At 39.3% G+C, this 14,353-nt stretch overlaps 1 protein-coding gene and 1 long non-coding RNA gene across 2 annotated transcripts in view; one reads left to right on the top strand and one right to left on the bottom strand.

Annotated features, from left to right (window-relative positions):
- LOC144961764 (uncharacterized) overlaps positions 1 to 6,605 on the top strand; it is a 22,501-nt gene extending 15,896 nt beyond the window's left edge. The window contains exons 8-11 of the mRNA XM_078894851.1: positions 1,231 to 1,359; positions 4,498 to 4,567; positions 5,818 to 5,876; positions 6,418 to 6,605. Of these exons, the coding sequence (XP_078750977.1) occupies positions 1,231 to 1,359; positions 4,498 to 4,567; positions 5,818 to 5,876; positions 6,418 to 6,605 (446 nt within the window). The remainder of the gene's footprint in view (positions 1 to 1,230; positions 1,360 to 4,497; positions 4,568 to 5,817; positions 5,877 to 6,417) is intronic.
- A 2,469-nt stretch (positions 6,606 to 9,074) lies between these two features.
- LOC144961760 (uncharacterized) lies at positions 9,075 to 12,423 on the bottom strand. Its single transcript, XR_013643271.1, has 2 exons — positions 12,379 to 12,423; positions 9,075 to 10,422 (listed from the first exon to the last, which is right to left on the bottom strand). It is a non-coding gene; the product is annotated as an uncharacterized LOC144961760 (long non-coding RNA).
- Positions 12,424 to 14,353: the final 1,930 nt, after the last annotated feature.

The raw sequence follows: 14,353 nt of genomic DNA, 5'->3' as shown, positions 1-14,353 counted from the left end.
CACAGACAGTACATAGCAATCCAGGACTTTGATTTTTGTTTTCATGCTAATATTCCTGTTTTTCATAATTGTATGCAGCTGGTTGAATGCATTCTTCGCCATACCTATTCTTTTCTTTATTTCACAATCTGATTTTCCATTGGATGTTACATTGAAGCCTAAATATTTGAAACATTCAACTTGTTGTATTGTTTGTCCTCTGCTTGTTATTACACAGGCTGGTGGGTTATTATTTTTAGATACCGTCATACATTCTGTTTTAGATATATTCAGTTCCAGTCCCATATTTTCACTACTCCTGACTACAACATCCAGTAATTCTTGTAGTTCATGTTCAGATTCTGCCAGTAGAACCGTATCATCTGCATACCTCAGATTTGTTACATTCTTTCCTCCAATACACACCCCCTTCTTATGTTCGATATCTCTTAATATCATTTCACTATAGAGGTTGAATAACTCTGGAGACAAAACACACCCCTGCCTAACTCCTCTTCTAATAGGTGTAAAACTGCTTAGCTCGTTGTCAACACGCATTGCCGCTTCTTGTTCCCAGTACAAATTCCGTAATATTCTTAAATCTTTACCATCAATGTCCAAGGATGATAGAATTTTGAATAGTTTTTCGTGTTGTACTTTATCAGAGGCTTTTGAATAGTCGATGAAACACATATACAGATCTTTATTTACTTCAATACATCTTTCCATCAGCATTGATAATGTGAATATTCCATTTCTGGTACCCTTGTCCTCAACAAAACCAAATTGCATCTCCCCAATTTCAGGTCGTATTTTATTTCTTATTCTTAGTAAAATTATCTTCAAAAGAATTTTTGTGAGGTGGCTCATTAGGCTAATAGTTCTGTGTTGTTCACAATCAACTGCCCCTGGCTTTTTTGGTAGTGCTATAAAAATGGATCGTTTCATATCAGTTGGCATTTTTCCTGTGTCATACACTTGACTTAGAAGGTTTGTGATGAATTCAATCCCCCATTCACCCAGGCCAGTCAAGGCTTCAATTGTTATGGCATCAGGTCCTGCAGCTTTTCCATTTTTCATTATCTATACATGCTATTTTTTTAAAGGTAAAAGTCAATCTGCCAACTCGTCAAAATCGGTAAGAGACCGATCACCATTATGTCCTAGTATATTCCAATAAGCGATTTAAACCGGAATGAAATATATTGTCTCAAAATACATATTATTGGATTTAATCGTATTCCTTCTCAGCACAGCGAATCACGTGGGGGTCAACAGGAAGTTGCTTCGCTGGGGCATGTTCCTGTAACGTCACAGGATATTGGCCAACCAAATGCGTTCCCTGTGGAGAAATGTGGAGATGCCAGGCTTTTGTGGATGGCAAGTGTCTTTTTTTTTATTTTAAAAGATATAATTTATCTACTAAGTGGTTAATGATATGGAAATATTATTAATGAGCTTGAAAATTGGTGTCTTTTGAAGAAAAAAAAAGCAGCTAAAGTGTTATATTCTCGTTTATTATAGCTTTTTTTCGGCGGCTATGTGGTCATCACTGGCGGTCGGTCAATAGAGCGAAGTTGTTTTGTGCCGCCCTATATTTTCCGTAGATTAGCATGTTAACCAAACAAAAACCTTCAATTTTAAAATTTTGATAAAATTAAAAATTTAGCACATACTGCTTTTTGTTTTGAATATAATATTTGATGACTCGTGCGTCGCTCCGCGAAGGTGGCGTCAAATCGGCACGTTTCATCTTTCCCCCGTTGCCTGCGCGGGGTGACAATGAGCGGCGGGTGTGGTATGGTGGGGACGTTTTTTGTTGTTTATATGAGCCAGTCTTCGTTTGACCGTCCTGTCCTTATCCTATACTCTGTTGTACCTTGAAGAAAGTTAGTGTTACCACTCCCCAATCTCCCTCCACCCTCCCTCCCCAACTAACTATTGTCTTTCACTGCTTAAATAATTAGGCCAAGACGGCCAATCTAGCGATGCACGCCCTGAGGTCCTACTTGGGATAAATTAAAACCCTATCAGTTTTATCACTGAAAGAAGAGGCTTTGCTTCACTAAGATATACGGATGAAGAGAATGGCAATAAATATATATTTTATCATTGTTGGTTTTGCTTAAATATATATTAAATATCAAAAAGAACATTAAACAAAGTATGCACCGAGAAGAGCCCCATGGTACTATAAATAAAAATCCCTGACCCCACGGAGTCCTTTCCCCGCACACTCCCAACGATCCCTACGTAACTTGTATTGTGTGCATTGTCTAATAATAGTATAATTATAAAGATGTCGCTGATTGTGTATGAAGTTAACAAGTGCTTTGCGTTTGGAATTTAATGTGGATTTTTAAATTCAATTATTCTAAAGTTGTGTGTCATACCGTTAGTATTCAGAGAAAATGTCTTATCGCTGTTGTCATTGTTTATGAAACCTACCTGTTTTTATCTTTGGAAAGATTTCTTGAATCATTTTATTTTAAAAAGTTATTTCTGTAATTTGTAATCAATCATGAATCATGTTGATTTTTAAATTGAAAATCAATTTCGACACTTATCCCCTCAAGAGAAAATAGTGGTGAAAGATTTAGGTCCACACAAACCAGTGAATTTTAACTTAGTTTCTAACACTCCGGGGAGTCAGCGCCGATTTAATGATTATTTTTAAACTGTTGAATGGCTTACTGCCAGTGTAAGTGAAAGCCGTAAAACGCTTCATTGTTTTTATTGCTTGATTTTTGGTGATGTAAGCTAAAACGGACAACAGGAGGATTCAGTGATATTGCGCACATCTCTCAGGCACTGAAGAAACATTCTGAATCAAATAGCCATGTCACAGATGCTGTTAAATATAAACTTTTCAACGTTGTAGATATAAGAAATCAGTTGGAAACAGGACATGCTGCGTCTGTGAGTCGTTATAATGAACAGGTGAAAGTTAACAGACACGTTTTGTACAAGATAATTGATGCTCTTTTGTGAGTATGTCTCATTAATATTCTAACACACACACACATACATGCACACACAAATATACGCACATATGCAAACATAAAGACAAACAATTGCAATACCCCCCCTCTCCACACACACACACACACACACACACACACACACACGCACACATACAAAGTAGGTCAAATTTAGTTAAATTAACTAGACCAATAAAATTTGATTCTGTATTTCGGATTTGTGCCGCCTTAAATACAATGTGACCAACCGCCCCTGGTGGTCTTGTGATAATATGTATGACACTCACTTTCGAATCTGAAGGTCCTGGGTCCAAGCCTCGCCCGGCGCATAGTTGGGTCCTTGGAAAGGGCTCTTTACTCACATTCTCTTATTGTACTCAAGTGTAAAATGAGAACCTGGCCGTTAACAGCGTTGTCTCTGCCTGAAAAAAAATGTAATATCGCCTTACAGGCGTCATGGCTCTTTCTACATGTTACGTGGTGCTGTTGGTCAGCGACTCTGTAAAGTGCCTAGAGCAAGATATGAAGTGAGTAGAAAAGTGCCAGAAGACAATAGAGAATAAAAATTTTTTTCGCGGCGGTGGTGGGGTTTGAACCTGCGACCTTATTGGTACGACAACTCCGCCTGGCAGGTGAGAGCGTGGCTCTACCGTGTGAGCTATCCACGAACACAAAAATATTCGTTTCAAACCCAAAGTCATTTCTAGATCCCTCTCTCACCCAGAGCACGTTTAGTGGATTTTTTGCTATATAAAAAGCTCAAGTAAAAATCGAAAGTGTTTTTCCATCGTTGATATCGCGTGCCATTTACCAATATGTTTTGTTTTTTGTTTTTAAGGGTTTCACGGCGCTTGCAACACATTAAGATCATATCAGCGCCAGTAAAAAGGAAGAAAATGGGATAGTAAAAAGTTCTAGAACTACAATTAAAGCACCCAACAAAAAGTAAGACACAAGGGAAAAGGGGACAAATAGGGATCAGATGTAGATTACAAGAGCATCAATGTACTTAGTTTGAGATCACCCATAAGTCTCATCCGGACACAAGCACAAAACCCAACAAAGAGGAATACACTCAAATGCTTACATTATACATTCAAAATAACAAACATAACAGAGAGATGATTTACAAGGAAAAAATATAATCTCCCAAAACAATAACTGTGCATTTGATTGTTTCCCCTCCCAGCTAAGACTCCGGCCAGGACCAGGACAAAACCAAGTAATCTCATTCCAAGACAAAGAAAGGAAGCATGTTGGAAAACAGATATATTATGGGGATAGAAGAGACAGTTTGTACCCCTGCTCACTATGGGATGGGGGGGGGGGGGGGGGGCTACCACTATAAAACTAGTGTAAACGTGTTATTTAATATTAGAATCGTTTTTGCTTTAAAATCTTTATTATTGTGAGTTTTATCCAATCGTTTTAGAGTATCATTAAACTCACATCCCCTCCCCTTTCTGATTTATTGGCTGATGGATTGATTGATTGATTGATTGATTGATGTATAAGACAACCCAATATTTATTTCCAGTTCCCCACTTTGAGTCCATCACAAGAATTCAAAGCAAAGGGATTCTTTGTGAGGCATCTCTAAGACGCAGGTGAGAATGGGTACCTAGATTCATGGTTTAGTCTTTAAGACGCAGGTGAGAACGGGTACCAAGATCCATGGTATAGTCTCTACGACGCAGGTGAGAACGGGTACCTAGATTCATGGTTAAGTCTCTACGACGCAGGTGAGAATGGGTATTCAGATCCATGATTTCTAGTTTCCATTTGTGTCTCAGACCTCAATTCAGAATGATGTTAAATTCATTATAAGGTAAAAATTCTGCCTAAAGTTTGACAAGAATTTAACCCCCCGTTGAAAAGAACGGATGGAACTCTATACAAAACATAGAAGTAGAAGTCTCCAAATTTCACTTTTCTAATCCTCCATAACATTTTGTCAAAAATTTTACCAGCCTATCAATGGGAATATATCATTTTGTCAACAATTACACCAGAATATGATTCGAACGACACCATATTGTCTATAAAACCCCCCTAACCTAACGATAGGACTAAACTAATTTTTCTACAATAATACCAGTCTACTAATTGGACTATTTCATTTTGTCTACAATTTCACAAGTTTACCAATAGGACTATATAATTGTTTTCTACAATGTCATAAATCTACCAATAGGACTGTAACATTTTGTCTACAATTTCACAAGTCTACGAATAGGACTATATCATTTTGTCTACAGTTTCACAAGTCTACGAATAGGACTATATCATTTTGTCTACAATTTCACAAGTCTACCGACAGGACTATATCATTGTGTCAACAGTTTCACAAGTCTACGAATAGGACTATATCATTTTGTCTACAGTTTCAAAAGTCTACGAATAGGACTATATCATTTTGTCTACAATTTCACAAGTCTACCGACAGGACTATATCATTTTGTCTACAGTTTCACAAGTCTACGAATAGGACTATATCCTTGTGTCTACAGTTTCACAAGTCTACGAATATGACTATATCATTTTGTCTACAGTTTCACAAGTCTACGAATAGGACTATATCATTTTGTCTACAATTTCACAAGTCTACCGACAGGACTATATCATTTTGTCAACATATTAACTGAAAATTTGATTCGTGTCCGAAAAATGATTTATTAGATGTCTTACATTTTTGGAGTTCTTTGAGAAGTTTTAAAATTCTTTAACGGGAGTCAATAATATTGACAATATTCAAAATATTTTATTTGAGATTGTACATAACATTTCTATGTGACTGTACATAACATTTCTATGTGACTGTACATAACATTTCTATGTGACTTTCATCTGATGCCAGATCTGGACCTACGTTTTCTTCCTGTTACAGAGAGCTGCGGAATCCTACCAGATATATGGGTAAGCTGAAGACAGTTGGTTTTCTTTTCTGATAATATCTGTAGTCCAGTAGATTTAAGCCACACAATGGGACGACCGGGAAAAAATTCAATGTAGGATTTCAGGTTAGCACCAATCCTTTTGTGTTTTTGTAACTAAACAGAATTCCTGTCAAGCAAGAAAAGCGAAATGCTGTTCAGCAAACTACAATGAAAGGCTTTAGAACAAGCTGGTCATCGTGTTAAAACAAGACTCAAAGTGAAATGATTTGCATGGAAGAGTCCTCTCTGGTGTAAGGCAGCGCTGTCTCTGGTCCTGGTAGAGCGCGTTGAGCCCGGTGTGATCATTGTCAAACGCTTTGAGAATATTTAGTCGATATCCCGATACGTACAAGTTTTGTTATTTGATTTTTTAAAACTCTGATAGAGATATCGGCCGCACTTTTATCTACATAGTGGAAATGAGATTGTGGCTTGAACAAATCGGATTCAATTTGATTAAATTAATTCTTTTATATCAAATTAAGATCCAAATATAAAATACAGATCTTGATGTCTTCCAGAAATCAGTTCACGGATTGCCATCATCACAGGCAGAGATTCGGACACTGGATATTACTACGCCATCTCAAACAATGGAGCTATTTACATGGTCAGCAAAGATGAGGCCCAATCATGGGAAGGAATAACAGATGACAGCTACAGCACTATAACCTCTAAACCGTCTTTCCAGTGGGCCACGTTTATATGAGATTGGTACTGCCCTGCGGTAGTGGCCATAGCCATAGCTTATGACGTCACACACCTCCTTACATTTTCAATTTGACACTTTTCCCTCCTTTTTCAAAATTTCAATGTCAATAAAAAAAATTAAATTAAATTGCCATGATTCATTCCCAACAGGCAATGTTTCTACAATGTCCGGTACAAAGGATGACTGGAATAACCCAAGCAAAAGTTGCAGTGCAGCGACGTGAAATGAGCTAGGCTGAAATGAAGGTTACACAGTACAGTGGAAAAATAGAACTCAGGTTCAAAGCAAAGACCAAATGGGTGTGACACAAATTTTGGTTTGTTTTTAAGGTTTTTCGGCACTTGTTTTGTTTTTGTTTGTTTTTACGGTTTTTCGGCACTTGTTTTGTTTTTGTTTGTTTTTAAGGGTTTTACGGCGCTTGCGACACATTTAGGTCATTTCAGCACCAGGAAAAAGAAGAAAATGGGGCAGTAAAAAAGTTCTATATTTACAATTAAAAGCGCACAAGATATTTAAGACAACGGGAAAGGACGCAAATAGGGAACAGGTGTAGATTCCAAAAGCATACTATCCTTGTGTATAGTTTGAGATCACCTAAGTTTCATCCTGACACAAGCACAGGTCCATACTAATAGGAACAAACTCAAATGTTTACAAATCATATGTTCAAAAAATACAATACATAACAGAGAGAGAGATGATTTACAAGGAAAAAAAATCATCTCCCAAAACTATAAATATACAGTCGACTGTTTCCCTCCCAGCAAAGGACTCCGGCCAGTAATCCCATTCCAGGACAAAGACAGAAAGCAATTGGAAAACAGATATAGGGGGATAGAGGACAGAGTAGAGTACCTCCCTGTCCATTATGGGAGGTCAGGAACCCCAACCAGAAAGCAATTGGAAAACAGATATAGGGGGATAGAGGACAGAGTAAGAACCTCCCTGTCCACTATGGAAGGTCAGGAACCCCACCCAGAAAGCAATTGGAAAACAGATATAGGGGGATAGAGGACAGAGTAAGTACCTCCCTGTCCACTATGGGAGGTCAGGAACCCTACCCAGAAAGCAATTGGAAAACAGATATAGGGGAATAGAGGACAGAGTAAGAACCTCCCTGTCCACTATGGGAGGTCAGGAACCCCAACCAGAAAGCAATTGGAAAACAGATATAGGGGGATAGAGGACAGAGTAAGTACCTCCCTGTCCACTATGGGAGGTCAGGAACCCTACCCAGAAAGCAATTGGAAAACAGATATAGGGGAATAGAGGACAGAGTAAGAACCTCCCTGTCCACTATGGGAGGTCAGGAACCCCAACCGGAGAGCAATTGGAAAACAGATATAGGGGGATAGAGGACAGAGTAAGAACCTCCCTGTCCACTATGGGAGGTCATAACCCTACCCAGTTTTCAGCACTGGCAATACAATTTTGGTCATTACAGCGCCAGTAAAAAAGAAGATAGTGGGATACTCATATATTCTCGATTTACAGTTAAAAGTACACAGGAAAAGGTAAGAAAGGGGAATGGTTCAAATAGGGAACAGATGTAGATTCCAAGAGAAAGCACATTGCCATTGTACTTAGTTTGAGATCATCTAAATGTCTCATCCAGACATAAGCACAGGGTTCCCCTAAGACTAACACACTCAACTAAAATTGTCATATCTTTGACTGCGATATAATTTGGATAAGAAGGACTGATAGCTCAGTAGGTAGAGCACTCACTTCACACATTAAGTGAAAGTGATACCAAGCTGCTGCTAAAACCCGCGGACTGCAAAAAGTAATCGATAAAAATGAATAAAACAGCTTCAAAAAAAAAAAAAAAAAAAAAAAAAATGAACAAACTACCAGACACGGAACGTTTCGAGCTCAAAACCCTTCTAAGACCAACAACAAAAAAAACAATGAAAACACACATAGATTACTAAAAAACCAGATGGACGACTCTGAAACCTTCGGTGTTTGGTTATTAAATTTTGTGGAAGCTCTTGTATTCATTTCTATTTTTTACTTCACACACTACGGGCCTGGTGTCAATCTGGGTGAGGGTGGGATTTCGGGTTTTTTTGGATCCCCTTTTGTCTATCTAGCAGTGATCTGGTAGATGGGGTGATTCGGTCAAGTGGAAAGCTCTTTGCAATATACTAGTGTCCGATCCAAAGGGTGGTAAGCAGTCGCTTTTGTCTGTTTAATTTATGGACGATTTCTTGTTCCAATAGGCACTTGTTGATTAGCCAATTCAATAAAACTTCAGACATACAACGACGTTTTCATATCTTATAAGAGCCAAGTTGCAAGACAAGGGATTTAGATTTTTATCACTTCTGACATCACTAGAGCAAAAACAATGAGCTACACATTTTGTTTGTTTTTGTTTTGTTTTGTTTTGTTTGGTTTTACGACGCTTGCAACACATTTTGGTCATATCAGCGTTAATAAAAAGGAAGAAAATTAGATAGTAAAAGTTCTAGAATTATAATTTAAGCACCCAAGAAAAAGTAAGTCAAAGGGGAATTGGTACAAAACGGGAACAGATGTAGATTCCAAGAGCACAATGTCAGTATATTTAGTTTGATTTTTTGTTTGTTTGTTTGTTGCTTTAGGTCTCTTCCAACACAATTGAGGTTATATGAGAGACCGCTGAAACAAAAAAACAAGCAATCCAACAAAAATAGTACAAATGTAAATCAAAATCATAACCTAAAGATATCATAAGCTAAATTATAAATAACCAAGAACAAACAGGCAGAAGATTTACAGGAGAAAAAAAATATCCCCTGTCAAAAATACAATCACAAACCAAAGAAGCAGGATAGGCTAGTAAAGAGAAGAAGAAACGACATCACTATCAGATCGTACACCCATGCGAACATCATAGGTATATGATTCAAGGGTGATGCTCCCATCCAACCACCCGCTTATTTAGTTTGAGATTACATGAAAAAAAAATCAAGTAGGAAAACAGATAAAGAGGGATATAAGACATAGTAGGTGACCTCCTTGCCCACTGTGAGAGGTCAGATAGTCCCAGCCACGAGGTTCAGAGTGAATAAGAGAAATAACTGAAGTTTGATCCCAATGGCGGCATCTGAAATCTGACACAAGATAAAAGCTTCACCAAGACATCAATACCGGCTCTCAGATGAAGGGGATAGGCAATAATGGCCATACTAATGGACTGTCAAGCCCTTTCAACGTGATATTAAGGGCTCATTATATAAACATCTATTTTAAAGTCGTAAACAGAAGCACTAACTGGAGATGAAAGCTTGCTAAAAAATCTAATACAAAAAATAATCCGATAACAAAACAATGGATTTGTTGTTTTTTTGTTTTTAAGGGTTTTACGGCGCTTGCAACACATTTAGGTTATATCAGCGCCAGTAAAAAGGAAGAAAATGGGATAGTTGAATGTTCTAGAATTACAATTAAAGCACCCAAGAGAGAGTAAGACAAAGGGGAATTGGGAACAAATAGGGATCAGATGTAGATTCCAAGAGCATACCATCAATGTACTTAGCTTGAGATCACCTATGTCTCATCTGGACACAAGCACAAAATCCAACAAGGAGGAATACACTCAGATGCTTACATCATACATTAAAAATAAATATAATAATACATAACAGAGAGATTATTTACAAGGAAAAAAATATCATCTCTCAAAACAATAACTATGCATTTGACTGTTTCCCTCCCAGCCAGGACTCGGGCCAGGGCCAGGACAAAACCAAGTAATCTCATTCCAAGACAAAGACAGAAAGCATGTTGGAAAACAGATATAAGGGGATAGAAGACACAGTATGTACTAGTGCCGCGCTGAAGACCGGTCTAGACCGCGGTCCCACGGTCTTTTAGCTGTGAACCGAAGACCGGTCCCATAGGGGAAGACCGGCGGCGGTCCTCACTTCTTATCACCTTTCAACTAGTGCGGGGCGGTCCTTGCAAGGACCACGGTCCTACGGTCTCGCGCCATAGCCTACTACTTCCCCAGCGATTCGTTACTTCGGTTGCCTATCTTCCACCAATCACCACCCATCCCACTTAATTAATCGCACCCACCCCCCTTTGCGATACACTAAACGACACAGACGACCATACAGGCAGACGACCACCAACCTCCACTCCGCAAACCGCCCTTTCGTGTGTGAGATGGGGGGAACAGGAGGCGCACGCCTTGGACGATTCCATTATACAAGGTAAATTTCAAAATTTACTACACCATAATGATCGCAATGACAATGATCTATGGTGAAGGCATGACCCCTCTTCTCTAATGGGTTATTGTTTGAAATGTATGTGACTACTAGTGCCGCGCTGAAGACCGGTCTAGACCGCGGTCCCACGGTCTTTTAGCTGTGAACCGAAGACCGGTCCCATAGGGGAAGACCGGCGGCGGTCCTCACTTCTTATCACCTTTCAACTAGTGCGGGGCGGTCCTTGCAAGGACCACGGTCCTACGGTCTCGCGCCATAGCCTACTACTTCCCCAGCGATTCGTTACTTCGGTTGCTTATCTTCCACCAATCACCACCCATCCCACTTAATTAATCGCACCCACCCCCCTTTGCGATACACTAAACGACACAGACGACCATACAGGCAGACGACCACCAACCTCCACTCCGCAAACCGCCCTTTCGTGTGTGAGATGGGGGGAACAGGAGGCGGACGCCTTGGACGATTCCATTATACGGGGTAAATTTCAAAATTTACTACACCATAATGATCGCAATGACAATGATCTATGGTGAAGGCATGACCCCTCTTCTCTAATGGGTTATTGTTTGAAATGTATGTGACTACTAAAGATGTGTGTGTGTTTGTGTGTGTGTGTGTGTGTCGAACCTAGCAAGTAGCAAATCCGATTTTTTGTTTTCTTTTGTCCATCTCTTGTCACCACTCCTTTCTATCGCAGTGTTGTCATAATTTAAAATAATACAATAATATTAAAATTTCGTTTGGTGTTTTTACTAATCAAATAATATGAGTTTCATTAGTTTCTTCCTTCAAAAAAACCCAGTTATAACGTCTGAATTTTAAAAAAGTCCAATAGAATATTTGGGGACCCCGATAGCTCAGTTGATAGAGCACTCTCTTTATACGCAAAGGGCCAGAGATCGATCCTGGGTGCAGTCGATTTTTTTCTGAATCCCTGTCTACTCAGCAATGAATGGGTAGCTGATTTGGTTAGATCTGGCGAAAAGTCACCATCGACCCCTCTTATTACCTCATCCACCCCCTCTTATTATAACTTCACGTCTCTCTCTTACTCTTCAATGCTCGCTGCCCTCTAATGTGTGTGTGGGGGGGAGGGGGGGGGGGGGGGGGGGGTAGGAGTTGCGTGTGTGTATCAACGCCACGAACAACTCGATCAATGCCTTGGGCGATGCCATTATCTCCGTTAATGGGGATAAATTTCAAATTTTATTAAATTATCGAAGTAACAATGAAGTACGGTGAGCAAATAAAGAAGGCATCACCCTCTTCTCTAATTAGGTTACAATTTGAAATGAGTGTGACTACTCCGTGTGTTTTACTCCTGTAGACCACGGTTTTCATCGTGTAGCGGTCTTTAACGGTTCAAGAATGAACGATCCCACGGTCTGAAAGGTCAAACCGGTTCGAATTTCCAACAATCTCTCAGGAATGTTCAATGTCGAAAAGGACCGGTCCTAGGACCGGTCCTTGCGGTCTTCATTTCCCAAGGACCGTAGGACCATGGTCCTTAAGCTTGCCAAGGACCGCCCCGCACTAGTATGTACCCCCCCTGCCCGCTATGGGAGGTCAGGATCCCCACCCAGAACAACAATGGATTTGATCCATGTCATTTTTATTAAGAAATAATAATAAGAAATAATATAGGTAAATATAGTATGCGAGGGATGAGTGGGGGGGGGGGGGGAGTAGAGGGAGTGAGTGAGAGAGTGAGTGAGAGAGAGAGAAAGAGAGAGAGAGAGAGAGAGAGAGAGAGAGAGAGAGAGAGAGAGAGAGAGAGAGAGAGAGAGAGAGAGAGAGAGAGAGAGAGAGAGAGATTGTTTTGTTTGTTTTTAACTGTTTTACGGCGCTGGCAACAAATTAAGATCTATCATCGCCAGTAAAAAGGAAGTTGTTTTTTTTTTTTGTTTTTAAGGGTTTTACGGCACTTGCAACACATTTAGGTCATATCAGCGCCAGTAAAAAGGAAGAAAATAAGTTAGTAAAAAGTTATAGAAATACAATTAAAGTGGCCAAGAAAAGAGAAGACAAAAGGGAAATTGGTTCAAATAGGCAACAGATGTAGATTCCAAGAGCACACTATCAAAGCACTTAGTTTGAGATTACCTAAAAGTCTCATCCAGACAAAAGCACAGGTCCCCACTAAGAGGAATACACTCAAATGTTTTACAAATCGTATATACTATAAAGAAAACATAATACAATGCATAACAGAGAGATGATTTACAAGGAAAAAAATATCATCTCCCAAAACAATAACTATGCATTTGACTGTTTCCCTCCCAGTCAAGGTATCCGGCCAGGGCCAGGACAAAACCAAGTCAAAGACAGACAGCTAGTTGGAAAACAGATATAGGGGGATAGAAGACACAGTATGTACCTTCCTGCCCACTATGGGAGGCAGGAACCCCACCCAGAGTAAAAAGGAAGAAATGGGACAGTAAAGAGTTATAGAATTACAATAAAAGTGCCCACGGAAATGGAAGACAAAGGGGAATTGGTTCAAATAGGAAACAGATGTCGATTCCAAGAGCACACTATCAATGTACTTAGTTTGAGATCACCTAAATGTCTCACCCAGACACCAGCATAAGATCCCATTAAGAGAAATACACTCAAATGTTTACATTATACATTCAAAATAACAAATATAACAATACATAACAGAGAGATGATTTCCAAGGAATAAAATATCATCTCCCAAAACTACAACTAAACATTCGACTGTTTCCCTCCCAGCCAAGAACTCCGGTCAGGTTCGGGACAAAACCAAGTAATCTCATTCCACGACAAAGACAGAAAGCAATTGGAAAACAGATGTAGGGGGGATAGAAGACACAGTAAGTACCTCTCTGCCCACTATGGGAGGTCAGGAACCCCACCCAGAATAATAATAATAATAATAATAATAATAATAATAATAATAATAATAATAATAATAATAATAATAATAATAATAATAATGGCCATACTAATGGGAGTGTCATAGCCCTTTCAACGTGATATTAAGGGCTCATTATATAAACATCTATTTTAAAGTCGTAAACCGAAGCACTAACTGGAGATGAAAGCTTGCTAAAAAATCTAATACAAAAAATAATCCGATAACAAAACACGGGATTCGATCCATGTCCCACCCAGACATAAGCACAGGTCCCCACTAAGAGGAATACACTCACATTTTTACGAATCATATATAATATGTCAACAAACATAATACAATGCATAACAGGGAGATGATTTACAAGGAAAAATATATCATCTCCCAAAACTAACTATATATTTGACTGATTCCCTCCCAGCCAAGGTATCCGACCAGGGCCGTGGCAAAACTAAGTAATCTCATTCCAAGACAAAGACAGAAAGCAATTGGAAAACAGACAGGGGATGGAAGACATGGCAAGTACCTCCCTGCCCACTATGGGCAGCGAAAGAGAGAGAGAGAGAGAGAGAGAGAGAGAGAGAGAGAGAGAGAGAGAGAGAGAGAGAGAGAGAGAGAGAGAGAGAGAGAGAGAGGAGAGA

This window comes from Berghia stephanieae, unplaced genomic scaffold, assembly GCF_034508935.2.
Source record: "Berghia stephanieae isolate SIO BIC M18660-M18661 unplaced genomic scaffold, UCSD_Bste_1.3 scaffold4, whole genome shotgun sequence".
In the NCBI taxonomy this organism is placed as follows: domain Eukaryota; kingdom Metazoa; phylum Mollusca; class Gastropoda; order Nudibranchia; family Aeolidiidae; genus Berghia; species Berghia stephanieae.
The sequence above is the reverse complement of the archived record's forward strand: the minus strand, read 5'-3'. Positions and strand labels throughout refer to the sequence as shown.